The sequence below is a fragment of the Nomascus leucogenys genome, chromosome 13 (genome assembly GCF_006542625.1).
Source record: "Nomascus leucogenys isolate Asia chromosome 13, Asia_NLE_v1, whole genome shotgun sequence".
Classification (NCBI taxonomy): domain Eukaryota; kingdom Metazoa; phylum Chordata; class Mammalia; order Primates; family Hylobatidae; genus Nomascus; species Nomascus leucogenys.
Window position 1 is genome coordinate 99,270,919 of NC_044393.1, and position 13,310 is coordinate 99,284,228.

The 13,310-nt window shown below is 55.7% G+C and overlaps 1 protein-coding gene across 5 annotated transcripts in view; it reads left to right on the forward strand.

Moving 5' to 3' along the window:
* AGAP3 (ArfGAP with GTPase domain, ankyrin repeat and PH domain 3) overlaps positions 1–9,383 on the forward strand; it is a 59,318-nt gene extending 49,935 nt beyond the window's left edge. For 2 of the 5 annotated variants that reach the window (XM_030826171.1, XM_030826178.1), the window contains 7 exons: positions 3,115–3,285; positions 4,946–5,083; positions 6,861–7,015; positions 7,121–7,211; positions 7,370–7,592; positions 8,297–8,552; positions 8,689–9,383. In XM_030826171.1, the coding sequence (XP_030682031.1) occupies positions 3,115–3,285; positions 4,946–5,083; positions 6,861–7,015; positions 7,121–7,211; positions 7,370–7,592; positions 8,297–8,552; positions 8,689–8,895 (1,241 nt within the window). In that variant the 3' untranslated portion in view covers positions 8,896–9,383. The remainder of the gene's footprint in view (positions 1–3,114; positions 3,286–4,945; positions 5,084–6,860; positions 7,016–7,120; positions 7,212–7,369; positions 7,593–8,296; positions 8,553–8,688) is intronic. The other 3 variants (XM_030826173.1, XM_030826179.1, XM_030826172.1) reach the window with 2 other exon arrangements.
* Positions 9,384–13,310: the final 3,927 nt, after the last annotated feature.

Consider the following 13,310-nt stretch of genomic DNA (forward strand, 5'->3'; position numbering starts at 1 on the left):
ATTGTGTTCTTGCCTTTTCAACTGATAGTGCTGGCTCAGGTGAAAGGCCTCCTGTCCCCAGGGACTCCCTTCCTAGTGCCGCTTCACTCCTCCTCCTTTGGGCCCCCAGGCTCCATGCTCTTCCAGGATCCGTCCTTCCACACTCGTTTCCCTCGCTTCCAGAGCCCCTGGCTCCCGACTGCTTTTCCCGGAGACTTCAGTATCCCCGATGTTGTCCTTGACCATTGGATCTCATGTTCCCTGGGCCCAGTAACAGCTGCCCCAAACCCTGCCCTGCCGGTGCCATTCCTGTGCCCTGTCCCAGCAGTCAGCGCCTGGCAGCACAGGTCTGCAGCTGGGTGAGTCATCTCCCTAGAGGGCCTGTGCTTGTCACAGTGAGGGGAGGATGTGACAGACAGTGGACAGGTGGTTGGGGATACGAAGTCCCCTGGAATGGATGGGAGAGACCCCAAACAATAAAGAATTGTCCCACTCACAACGCTGATGGGACTCTGCTGAGAAAGCCCAGGTTAGAGGGAAGGAAGGCACAATGATGCCTCCAGGTGTGGTCCTTGTTGGAGGCAAGGCACCTGAAACAGGTGTGCTGGGCCCACTCTCGCAGAAACACCGCGGACCAGGCCGAAGGCAGGGGAGTGGCCAGGGGGAGGGGCCTGACACAACCGAGATGTGCCTTATGCAGTGGATGTCTCTGCATCAGGCCCCAGGTCCTCAGCAGCGGTGAAGTAGAGATTATTGTCCCCATTTTAATGAGGAAACAGAGGCTTGGCGTAGCTAACAAACTTGTCGTAAATTCCACAGTAAGTGGGAGACCTAGGGTTCAACCTCATTGTGTCTGACTTGAAGAGCCATGTTCTTTCCTCTAAGCCACCCTGAGCTCAGAAAGGAAGCCTGTGAGGTGGATGGAGGGAAGGAAGGACGCTAAGGAGGAGAAGGCCAGCCACCACCCATCGTGGGGCTGTGCCAGTGGGGGACCTTGAGCCTGCTGTGGGGTTGTACTGGCCTGATGGCAGGTCACATGCAGTCTTCAGTGCCCTGCCCAGACAGCAGGTGAGAGCTGCAGGGAGCCCTCTGGCACCAGCCCCCAGGAGCCCCTTTGGTCAGCTTGGGGTTTCTCTTATCATTCCAAAAATCAGGAGCAGGCCCAGGTGAGTCCCTTTCCTTGATGGCAGGGAGCCAGAGGACAGCTGGGCTGTTTCCCTAGAGCGAGGGAAACGAGAAGACGCTGTCCTGTCCCGTTCCTGTCCCTGACATCCCTCACACCTGGGAGCGGCAGTGGCATGGAGGAGGCAGCCCCGTGCCCTCACTCCTGTAATGACAGCGCCCACACGCAGGAGCTCGCGGACGGTGCCCACCCAGCCCGCGTCCCGCTGCCGCGTGCCGACACCGACACCGACCCTCATGCACACTCACACATGTCTCTCACTCACCGGGCGATGTTAACATCTCATTATCTTTGTTACTGTAATTACATTATCCGCTGCTTTATGCAGAATTATCCTCCGAGGACTAATTGATGGCTCCATGTTTAATTCATTAATCATTAGCATCAAATTCGACAATTACAGTGCACACTGATTGTGGGATTGCAGGCGTAATGAGGGGAGAATTAACAAAGAAAAGGGAAAGCACTTTCCCTCCCTCAGGATTTTGGGTTGGGGGCTTGGGGAGGAAGTTGGGCCTGTAATGTCTTTGGATGGGGCTAGGGATGAGGGGGAATACGATTTGGAACCTGGAAGGGAATGAAAGCAGGGGTGAGGAGAAGCAAGGTGTCTGAGAAATGAGGGACCAAGTGTGCACCCTGGAAGGTTTCCTGAGGCAGGACCTGTGAGGGCGGAGGACGGGAGGTGGGTAGGATTCTGAAGAGGCAGCATCTGTGTGTTTCTTCGGGGCCTGGAGATGGAGACTGGCCTGTAGCCTCCGTGCTGCACATATGTGACTAAGCACTTACTATGTGTCTGGACCTGTTTGGGGTGTTGTGACAAATACAAGAGGAACATAAAACTTGCTCCCTGCCTTTGGCGTCATCCCAGCGGCAGAGCTGTGGCACCTTGGGCCATTCTTTACCTTCCAGCTGCTGCAGCTCGGTGCCACCTCCCCATAGACTTCCCCTCAGTCCCACCGCCTGCAGGGCTGGTGTGAGACCTGGCGCCTACCCTTCCCCTGGCTGGGCCTCTGCCTGCTGTCTCCAGCGTTGGCCAGCTCCAGGCCCCTTCTCTGCTTTCCCACTAACCTCCAGCACCTGGCTGGCTCCTCCGCTTCAAGGTTCAAGCACCTCAGGTTTGGCCCCCGTGTTCTTAGACCTCCTAGGGCCGTTTCCTTCTGGTCTCAGTCTTGGGTCGACTGAAGAAGGGGAAGGAAGCTTAGGTTCTCAGTGTTCCAGCTCAGGCTTTGTAAGTGTCACAGGCCCCTGAGGCCCCAAGGCTTTTCCCAGAATCTCTCCAGCAGGGTCTCAGCCAGGGAGTGAGGTGGGAGAATTGTGCGGTGCTCTGTCCTCCCTCCACTGCCGGCCGCCGCGCCTGCCCAGCCTTAGCTTTCCTAGAGCCGTCGGTTCCCCTTGGCTCTGCCATTCTTCCCTGATGGGAAATGAAAGATTAATTTTCTCCAGCCCAACAGGATAATTACTAATACTAATTAGACATAATTACTTGAATTTGATACACTTATTTCTCGTCAGAATGGCAGTAAAGCTGAGGCAAAGCAAATGGCATATGTGGACTAGAATGGAGGGTGCAGGGGCCCAAGCCAGGAGGGGCCCCACAAGGAGCACTGTGGAGATGGGTGTCAGCACCACCCAGCTCGTTCCACAAGTTGGGAGATCTCTGATGCAGAGATCCCCCCGCCCCGCTCCTGGACCACAGTGAGGGGACAGAGCTGTGGACCTTTCTGCTCACAGAGAGAGAAGGGCGTGAAGATCTGGGGACAGGCTGCTTCCGAAGGCACACAGGGTCCCTGCGCGGCCTCTGGCTCTCCCAGAAGCTGGCCCGCCACCTGACGAACCCAGTGCCCTGCTGGAATGTCTCAGGCTCTGCCCTGCAGCCCTATTTTTAGGATAGTATCTTTGAGAATCCTCCCCTGCCCGGCCTCCCTTCCCAGTCTGACCCTTCCCGCCCCTAGGTGCCCCCCACTCGGCCAGCAGCGCATCCCTGCACTCTGAGCGCCCCCTCAGCAGCTCGGCCTGGGCTGGCCCGCGCCCTGAGGGGCTGCACCAGCGCTCCTGCTCCGTTTCCAGCGCCGACCAGTGGAGTGAGGCCACCATTTCCCTGCCCCCAGGCATGCAGCACCCTGGTGAGTGGTGGCTCTGCTGCTTCCCACCTTTTCTGGGGCCCCAGTGACAGAGAGGAGGGGAACTGGGCAGCATTCTTGGCTTGGGAGCCTGCAGTGGGACAGTGTCCAGGCCAAGGGATGGGGCCCAGCTGGGCCCTCCTGGGCTTGTCAGAGAGACCTTGCTTCGGGGCTAGTACTGACGTTGTCTTAGAAGCAGAGTAGGGGCACTGTCCCTTCTCCAGCCTCCACGTGCAGCCCTTTTCCCCAGATCCCTCGTCTGCCTGCAGCCCTGCCTGGGGCCGGCGCTAGAGGCCCGCCCTCTGCAGCTCCTCCTCCCCTTCGTCCCCAGGCGGCGCTGGTGGCGGCTCCCGCATCCCCATCAGCCCCCTGCGCAGTTAGCTCATCAGCCTCTCGGCAGGGGGACGGGGAAGCGGCTGAGTAGGGAGGTCGGAGGCTGGGCGCTCTAAGCCATGTGAGCCACGTTCCGAAGGCAGCAGCATCTCGCCCGCTACTGTGGAACAGGGGTCCCTGTGGAGTTGTCCTGAAAGGTCGTTTTCCACCTGTGCTGCCCCCCTCAGATAGGCCTCCACCCATCCTAGGTGGGTTGGTGACTCCGTCTCTCCCGTCTGCCCCTTCCACCTTGCTTCCAGGGCTCTTCCGTTTGCCCCTTTGTTCTCTTTCTGTCTTTGCTTTTCTTCTTTTGACCCTACTTCTTACTTTCACCATCGACCACAGATCCCATCAGCAGTTCTGAAGGCTCAAAAGGCCATGGAGCCAGCTCTCCTCTCCTGTCCCTTGAGCTTTCCATGCCCTTGTCCTGAGTGATGGTGTAATGACAGGAAGACCCAGGGTGCCCCACTGTCACCCCAGCCATGGGTGCTCTCCCTAATTGCCTTCCGAAAGGCCTTCCCTGAGTCCTCCCAGTGGAGCCCTGAGGCCCAGCCTCTGAGCTGCCATGACCTCAGGAGCGCGGGCTGAGGGAGGAGCTGGGCGGTGCCAGCACAGGGATCTGCCCCACCTCCCGATCCATGCCCAGCCCACCCCTGGGGGAAGTGAGCTTGGAGCTCATGAGAAGGGGAGCCAGGGGCCCTTCCCTTGGGTCACCGGTCCAGTGGCCTGTGCTGGCCTGCGTGAGGGCTCTCTGTTGAGTCTGGAAGGAGGAAGGCAGGGAGGGAGGGAGCGTGTCTGCCTCTAATGAAGTTTGACATTTAGTGGTGAGCGCCGGGCGGGGTGTGGGAGACGGAGCTTGATTAGCGCGCTCTAATTGACAGTAATTAGGCAGCTCCCTGATTGTTTCTAATTCTGCTATTAATTGTGAGGAGCGGGGAGTGTGATTGAGGATAAATTTGGTGCGGAGCTGCTGGGGCTTCAGCTCCCCGTGAGTTCCCTGGGCTGCCTTCCACCCCTCCAGGCTGCAGAGGCAGCTTCCTCCCTTTGCCTCCATCCTGCTCTGCCTAAGTTTCCTACTCTCTCTCTCCACGTTTTCCTCCTCCAAGGCTGGGGAGCTTTGGGACTGGGAAGCCCAGGCAGACCTCGCCTAGAGAGAGGTGTCCGTCTGGCTCTCCTGAGTGTGGCCCAGCTATAGTTGGCAGGACTGGTCCTCTCCTCCTCCCAGTGCCCTGCGCCCCTCCCCTCCTCTGCCTCCCTTCTTCCCACACTTCTCCAACTCTCCCCTCACCAGCCAGTGGCCCAGCTGAGGTACTCAGTTCCAGCCCCAAGCTGGATCCTCCCCCATCTCCCCACTCCAACCGGAAGAAGCACCGGAGGAAAAAGAGCACCGGGACCCCCCGACCAGACGGCCCCAGCAGTGCTGCTGAAGGTTAGGGGGACCCAGAGGGAAACTGGGCACAGGAGGTGGGCAGTGGGACTTGGGGATAGTACCCTAAAAGTAACACCTATTTTTTTTTTTTTTTATTCAATGGATTAAGCACTTTCTAGTAGTTGCTAATCAAAGTAGTTCTACAACTTGGTAATCTAGACCTGGTATCTTAGAAAAGTTCTTCTGCTAACGGAAACCCTTTCTGTTGAAATGTGGGCTTACTTCATTATTCTTAAAGAAGGTAAAAGATAGCAGACTGCTACATCAATAGCTCCTCTAAGACATTCGGGCAGGACCTGTGTTTTCTGTCTTCTTGTGTCATCCCGAGTTTAATAAAGTGCTGGGTACTTACTAGGTGCTTAATACATGTGTACAGATTGGCTGAGTCTCTCCTTAGTTTTCCTTAGGCTCAGGAATTCCAGGTCCTGAAGCCTTCTTCCATAGGACCTTTTTCTTCCTCTATTAATTATACTGCTGCTCCTCAGATTTTCCCCAAAGTATCTTCAAAACCTCCCTCTTCTTGGTGATTGGAGTTTCTTTGCTCCCAAATAAGTTTAACTTCTATAGACTCATAATTTCTCACTTCTGCTCTAATCATCAGGGTAGACGTATGGGTCAGGGGAGCAGAGACACCTAGCCAACCTGTGACACAGTGATGCTTAGTACTTACAGCGTGGGGTCTCCCCTCTGGTCCACCAGACTGAGCCCCACAAATGATCATGGAGATCACGTAGTTCGAAGGCTGTGGTTGAAAGCAAGGTGAGGCGCAGTGGTGGTGCCTGGGGAAGGAGGCGCCGGTTCTATTTCTGGGGGAAGGCAGTTCTGCTAACAGTCCCTGAGAGCAAGGGCCTAGCAGAGGAGGAATTCCAGGGGATGTCTGTGTCACTGAGGTGAGGCTGCCTGGGGCCAAGATGCAGTGAGGACTTACAAGCAGGGATGGCCTTGGCAGAACTGGGGTTCACCCTGGGGCCTTACCGCAGGCACCTGTGCTGTCTTTCCAGCCCCCGGGACAGTCACACTGCTTGTTAGGAATTGTTCACCCATGGGGCGGTGACCATTGGGAATGAGATTCATGCAGCTGTCTTCTGGGGCCTGGGGGACCAGAGCTTGGAAGAGCTTCACCACATTGCTTGGGGTCACAGTCCAGCCCTCAGTGCTTGTCACTACAGATGCCCTCAGGCCCCTATTTGCTCACATACTGCAGGTCCTGTAGAAAACCTCTCCTCCTCTCCCCCATCCACTTGCCCTTCCTGCCTGTCTATGCCATGGTAGTGGGGGAGGGGCCCAGCTCCCAGGAGTTCCACGCTGACGCCGTCAGGAATATTGGGTTTAATGAGCTGCAAAATGAGGCGGCTGCAGCTGACATGTACGGATGGTGCCCATACCCGCCTTCCCCCACCCTCTCCCAGTGTTTGCCTCCTAGCACCCCGTCGCATCCTTCTCCAGATACTCAGCTCTTTCTCTGGGAAGCACCCCTCTCTGGTTTCACACCCATTCCCAGCAGTGCCAGGGGTGCCAAGATCTTGCATCCCCCATCTGTTTTCACTCAAGCTCCACAGGTGGTTAGGAATGAGGACTGGGAGCTCACACTAGTCTTGCGAGTTTACTCTGGCCTCCCCCTGCAAGTTGTCCTGGAGTGTGTGGCCTTGCAGCTGGGGAAGGATCTAGGGGAGGACCTTGCCAGTGGAGCAGGGTAGTGAGTGGAGTTGTGGCGATAGCATGCCCTGGGTGTGCACGCAGGCCAGGAGCCCTGATGGCATAAACACCCCCCCAACAGAGGCAGAGGAGTCGTTTGAATTTGTGGTGGTGTCCCTCACCGGGCAGACGTGGCACTTCGAGGCCTCAACAGCAGAGGAGCGGGAGCTGTGGGTTCAGAGCGTGCAGGCCCAGATCCTTGCCAGCCTGCAAGGCTGCCGCAGCGCCAAGGACAAGGTGGGTACAGAGTGACTGGGTCCACACAGAGCACCTGGCTGGGGTGGGACTGAAAGGTGCCTCATGACTGACCAACCGCCCCTTGTCTCTCCTGCTGTGTGACAGACTCGACTGGGGAACCAGAACGCAGCTCTGGCTGTGCAGGCCGTCCGCACTGTTCGCGGCAACAGCTTTTGTATCGACTGCGATGCACCCAGTGAGTGCAAGGCTGGTGGGGCTGGGAGCTGGGGATGGCCCAGGGAAAGCTTCGCAAGTATCAATGAGCAGGGAAGAGGGCAGGGAAGACTTCCCTAGTTGTCCCGCGCTCTGGTGGCCTGCCTGCTGTCACTGTATCGTTCTCCTCTCCTTGCCTAGATCCAGACTGGGCCAGCCTGAACCTGGGTGCCCTGATGTGCATTGAGTGCTCAGGCATCCACCGACACCTGGGGGCTCACCTGTCCCGGGTGCGCTCCCTCGACCTCGATGACTGGCCTCCTGAGCTGCTGGCTGTCATGACTGCCATGGGCAATGCCCTCGCCAACAGTGTCTGGGAGGGGGCCTTGGGTGGCTACTCCAAGCCAGGGCCTGACGCCTGCAGGTGAGTGGATGGTGCCCTGGAGCTGGCCAGGAATGGGGGAACTGTTGGGGGCTCCCAGCATGGGCAAGATTGGAGTGGCTGTGATGGTATTAGAAGGGTTAAAACTGTCCGTTGCTCTGCTTGGCAGTTGGCCTCTTGGGGGTGCCCCTCCTGCTCTGGTGCCTGTCACTCAGGCGCCTCACAACAACGGGCCCTTTCTGAGCGTTATCAGCAGGTCAGGGGCCAGCAGGAGGCGCATGCGCAGGGCCCCTATCACGGTGTGGTGCAGAGCGCCCACTCCGGAGCTCTGAGATGGGGAGAATGGGTGGGAGATAGGGGAGTGCATGGCCCCCCAGTGCAGGCCCCCACCCGCTTTGTTCCAGCACTGCCAATCCAAGAGAGTTCAGACGGCCAGATAAGCTGCAACACGGGCCTGCCTGGAATCTTCCTGCCCTCTCAGCCCCCACATCCCCACTGTCCCCAGGGGGCCTCCCTTCAGTGTCCCTTCCTTTCAGCTTCTCCCATCCCCCTTTCCATTACCCACTGCCCCTCTGTGTGCCTGGAGTTTCCAAGGCTTCTCTCCTCCCTTTTTGCTCCATCTCATCTTCTCACTGTTTCTTCCTTGTTCCCCTGGGTGCTTGCTTCCTTTCCTGCCCACCTTCCTGGCCCCACCCATTGCTCGGTGTCCTTCCTTGGCTCATGCCCTGATGGGCCTGTGGTTGCAGAGAGGAGAAGGAACGCTGGATACGGGCCAAGTATGAACAGAAGCTCTTCCTGGCCCCACTGCCAAGCTCAGATGTGCCGCTGGGGCAGCAGCTGCTCCGGGCCGTGGTGGAAGATGACCTGCGGCTGTTGGTGATGCTCCTGGCACATGGCTCCAAAGAGGAGGTGAACGAGACCTATGGGGACGGGGACGGGCGGACGGCTCTACATCTCTCCAGTGCCATGGCCAACGTTGTCTTCACGCAGCTGCTCATCTGGGTGAGTCACGTGCCTCTAGCCTGCCCTGACCTCACTCTTCTTAGCCTTGTTCTTTGAAAGCAACCTCTTCTTTCCTCCCCTACAACCAATCTCCTCCCATGTCATGCCAATTGTGAACATGTGTTTTCTCCTACAGTATGGGGTGGACGTGAGGAGCCGGGACGCCCGGGGCCTGACTCCACTGGCGTATGCTCGCCGGGCTGGCAGCCAGGAGTGTGCAGACATCTTGATCCAGCATGGCTGCCCTGGGGAGGGCTGTGGCTTAGCGCCTACCCCCAACAGAGAGCCTGCCAATGGCAGCAACCCCTCTGCTGAGCTGCACCGTAGTCCTAGCCTCCTGTAAGGCCCAGGAAGAGGGCAGAAGGGCCAGAAGGACTCCATGGCCCGAAGACCCTCCTCCCTGCAGGCACTGTGGGAACAGACACAGAGATGGAGAAGCAGGAACATGCTGAGAGGACAAAGCAGAGGAAATTGGGGAGGAGAGTCAAAGGGATCAAGGAGAGTTGGGGATTTGAGCTGCAGCAGAGAGGGATGAGGGATTTAGCCCTCTGCCCTAAGGTGCCATTGAAAAGGGACAGGACCCTTCGGAGGTGCCTGTGAGGAGAGGGGAGCAGGACCTCTCCCTCCTCCAGATCCCTGCCTCCTAGTGCCAGCCCTTCACACGCCTTCATCCTGAAACAGGAGGAGGACGGCACAGGTTGGGGGTGCTGGATGAAAGAGACAAGGGGTGATCTGTGAGTCCCATGTAAACTTTGTACATTGGAATATTTATGTTTATGTACATATTTGATGTGTGTGTGTATGATGAGCCAATAAACCAGACTGCGTGGCCTTGTTTCCCCCTTTTACATCGCTGCCCTCCCAAGCATGCCCCTCAGCTCTGCTCTCTCCTTATCCCTTTCTTCTCATTGTTTGCCATGTTCTAAGATTTTCTTCCCTCTGTTCGCCTGGGTCCCAGGTGGTCATTCCTCAGCCTCCTATGTTCATTGCTTTCTTTCGGCCTTCCCTTGGCAGGATGTGGTTGAGTTTTCGGCAGCACAGCACAGGGCCCCTGACGAGAGGACACAGAGTTCTCTGCTTCCTACTGGGTGCTGCCTCCCCCACCTTCAGGCAGCTTTTTTTTTTTTTTTTTTTTTTGAGACAGTCTTGTTCTGTCGCCCAGGCTGGAGTGCAGTGGCGAGATCTCGGCTCACTGCAACCTCCACCTCCTGAGTTCAAGCGATTCTCCTGCCTCAGCCTCCCGAGTAGCTGGGATTACAGGCGCCCACTACCATGCCCAGCTTATTTTTGTCTTGTTAGTAGAGATGGGTTTTTTCCATGTTAGCCAGGCTGGTCTCGAACTCCTGACCTCGGGTGATCCACCTGCCTCGGCCTCCCAAAGTGCTGGGATTACAGGTGTGAGCCAGCATGCCCAGCCATCAGGTAGCCTTTCTAGCTGCTCTCTTCATTTGTCATCAGTATTCTATGTAGTAAGCTTGTTGCCACACTCTGTACTGGCCAGAATGCACCCAGAGAGAGGGCGTAAGCATTGCCCCTTTCCTACAAATCTGGGAACAGCCATACAGCAGGATGTACAGGGAGATACTTGAGTCAGTACCCTGGAGAAGAAGTGAGGGTGCCGCAGGTAAGTGGCAGCACTTCTCTCCAGATAGCTGTATTACAGCATAGACTGACTTGTGCCTGGGCTTTGCTTGTGAGGAAAGGGGAGGAGGTAGGTGGTTGACACAAGAATGGCTGCCCTAACTCCCACCATCTTGCCAAGCCAAGCTAGGGGCAGAATCCAGAGTTCCTGCTTTTCCTTCTGACTGAATCCCTTAGTCCAGAAGGAAGACCTGGGGGAAATGCTTGTCCCTGCTGGTTCTGAAAGGATGAGAACTTGCTAAGTTAGAGTCCTGGCTCTTTGAGGAGTCTGTTGCTGTCCCATTCCTGGACCCACGTTACTGGTAGCCCTTGTCTTCTCTTTTTCAAAAAAAAAATTCCCACAGGCCGGGTGCGGTGGCTCACACCTGTAATCCCAGCACTTTGGGAGACCAACGTGGGCAGATCACGAGGTCAGGAGTTTGAGACCAGCCTGGCCAACGTGGTGGAACCCTGTCTCTACTAAAAATACAAAAATTAGCCGGGCGTAATGGTGGGCGCCTATAATCCCAGCTACTCAGGAGGCTGAGGCAGGAGAATTGCTTGAACCCAGGAGACGGAGGTTGCAGTGAGCCGAGATCTCGCCACTGCATTCCAGCCTGGGTGACAGAGCAAGACTCCATCTCGGGGGGGAATAAATTCCCACAGACCTGACATAGGCCCTTTCTAAAGCACCATGAGTATATGTTGGGTATGGTGGGCTGGTGTGTTGTGCAGGTAGGCAAGTAACACTCTTCAGAGAGGAAGCCAGGCTTTATTTTCTCAGCCCACAGCCCCTTTTGCAAGGCTGATACAAACCTTACATATAGATAAGGCAAAAGAGAGACAGGGCCATGGGTATGTGTAGGAATAGGCTCCTGGGCTCCAAATACCAGCAATAGTCACCTCCAGATTCCCTGTGGAAAACAAGCTGTTTCGGCTGGTTGAATACTGCTTTGAACGGGTTAGGAGGCTTCATAGGTAGAGCCAGAAAACCCCTGCAGGTCAGGCAGGGCCTCGGTTTGAGCTGCTTCTCATCTGTGGCCTTCCTGCCCAGGTGCTCTCTTGCCTGCCACCACAGGGGGGACACATGGCCACAGAAACTCTGCTCCAGCCCTGCCGGAATGACAATGGCTCCTGTGATCCTCAACCTCTGCCTGGCTTATCTACTAAAAAGATCTAACCGTGGCCAGGTGAGGTGGCTCATGCCTGTAATCCCAGTACTTTGGGAGGCCGAGGCAGGCGGATCACGAAGTCAGGAGATCAAGGCCATCCTGGCTAACACGGTGAAACCCCGTCTCTACTAAAAATACCAAAAAAAAAAAAAAAAAAAACAAATTAGCCGAATGTGGTGGCGGGTGCCTGTAGTCCCAGCTACTCGGGAGGCTGAGGCAGAAGAATGGCATGAGCCCAGGAGGTGGAGCTTGCAGTGAGCCAAGATCCCGCCACTGCACTCCAGACAGCAACAGAGCGAGACTCCATCTCAAAAAAAAAAAAAAAGGTTCTAACCCCATAGGTTCCCTGTGAAGGCTGAATCTAAGGAGACTTAGCCTTGACCTAGACCAGGCTGGGAATGGAGCTGGTCTGGACTACATATTTTTAGCCTAATTCTCAAGCCCTGCTGAAATTAGCCAAAAAATAGAGAAGATCTGCCCTAGCTCTGTGTGTCCTAGCTGGAGAACTGTGGTACCATTGTTAATGACCAGTCACGGCTCCAGATTGCTTTGTTTGGTTGCCCAAACCAGCTGGGAGAAATGAGCTGCCAAGGAGAGCTGTCTTGGTCTCGCCATAAGAAGTGTCCACCACGTCAGGGTGATGAGACGTTGATAAGCCTTCCATTCCAGGAATCAGGAATAGCCAGAAGCTTTCCCTCTAAGGAAAGTAGGGAGGCCAGGTATTTGAGCTTTACTTCCCTCCCCTTCCTGACATTAATACCTTCATTTCCCGAATTTCTTTGCCTCATTCACAGCCCATTTTTCTTCTCGATGGCTCTGCTCTCTACTGTATCTCCCCTCCCAAATCAACACAGGTCATATTTCTTCCCAGGAAGCCCAGTTACCATGATACCAACTTCCACTGGTTTCTGTGCCCTTTGCCTGCTGTCTGCAGGTGGATCTGTGAGCCCTGCTCCCTGTGTTCACTTTGTCTACTAATGCTGTTCCAATCCCCAAGCCTCTGCTATGTCTATCACACAAATTCATTCCTGTCCCATCCACTTAGCCATGGCCCCCCTCAACCAATCTTACTCTGTAACAGAAGAGGTAGGGGTATCCCAAGCTTCAAAAATGGTGCAACGGGGAGAAGAAGAGATGACAGTTAATGCTGTAAGAACAGAAAACTGGAAGTGGGTCTTTCCCCCTAGGCCCTTGCATCTGGAATATCAAAGGGTGGCAGAGACAGACTAAGCTGCCGTGTCTTCTGCATAGAAAACAATTTATTCATGAGCTCACGGGTGATATGAGTGCCCCAGCCATTAGTGACCTCCACCTAAGTTAGATGGCTTGGACATCCCCCACCTAAATACAACAGGAAGTGAAGTGAATCTCTCCCAAAGTCTGCCAGCTCATCCAAGGAGGAGAAAACAGAGCTGGAGAAGCTTGCCTGTTTAATGGGAACCAGGAAGAGATGGCACGTTAGGAGCACGAGGTATAGAGGCAAGAGCGAGTGGTGAGCAGCCCTAGTGGAAAAGCGCGGGGGGTAGAGGTAGTTAATGTGGGGTGGGGGAGATGGGGGAGTGCTGAAGAATTTCTACAGAGGCCAGTGACGGTTGCATTTCATTTCTTTGTAAAGAGAGGCAAGACGGGGCCTGCCCCAAAGCAGTAAGACAGACGAACTCTGGCTGAGGATTGAGGAAACAACTTTCCCAATCCCTCTCAGGGGTGCAGACAGACGGACAGAGACAGATAGCTCCATATATACACATTTACACAAATAAATAAGGAGCTGCGATCTACTTGGCTAGGTATCGCCTGATCCCTCCACCCATCAGAAGCTGTTCCAGGGCATTTGCCACAGAACCTTCAGGTCTTAGGCATCTTAGAACCCACCCCCTCCCCAGGAGTCCACCTCAGTCCCAACAGCTCCTCAGCAATTAGAACCCCAGCCCATTTAACCTTGAAGCCCCTACTCCTGAAGGTCTCT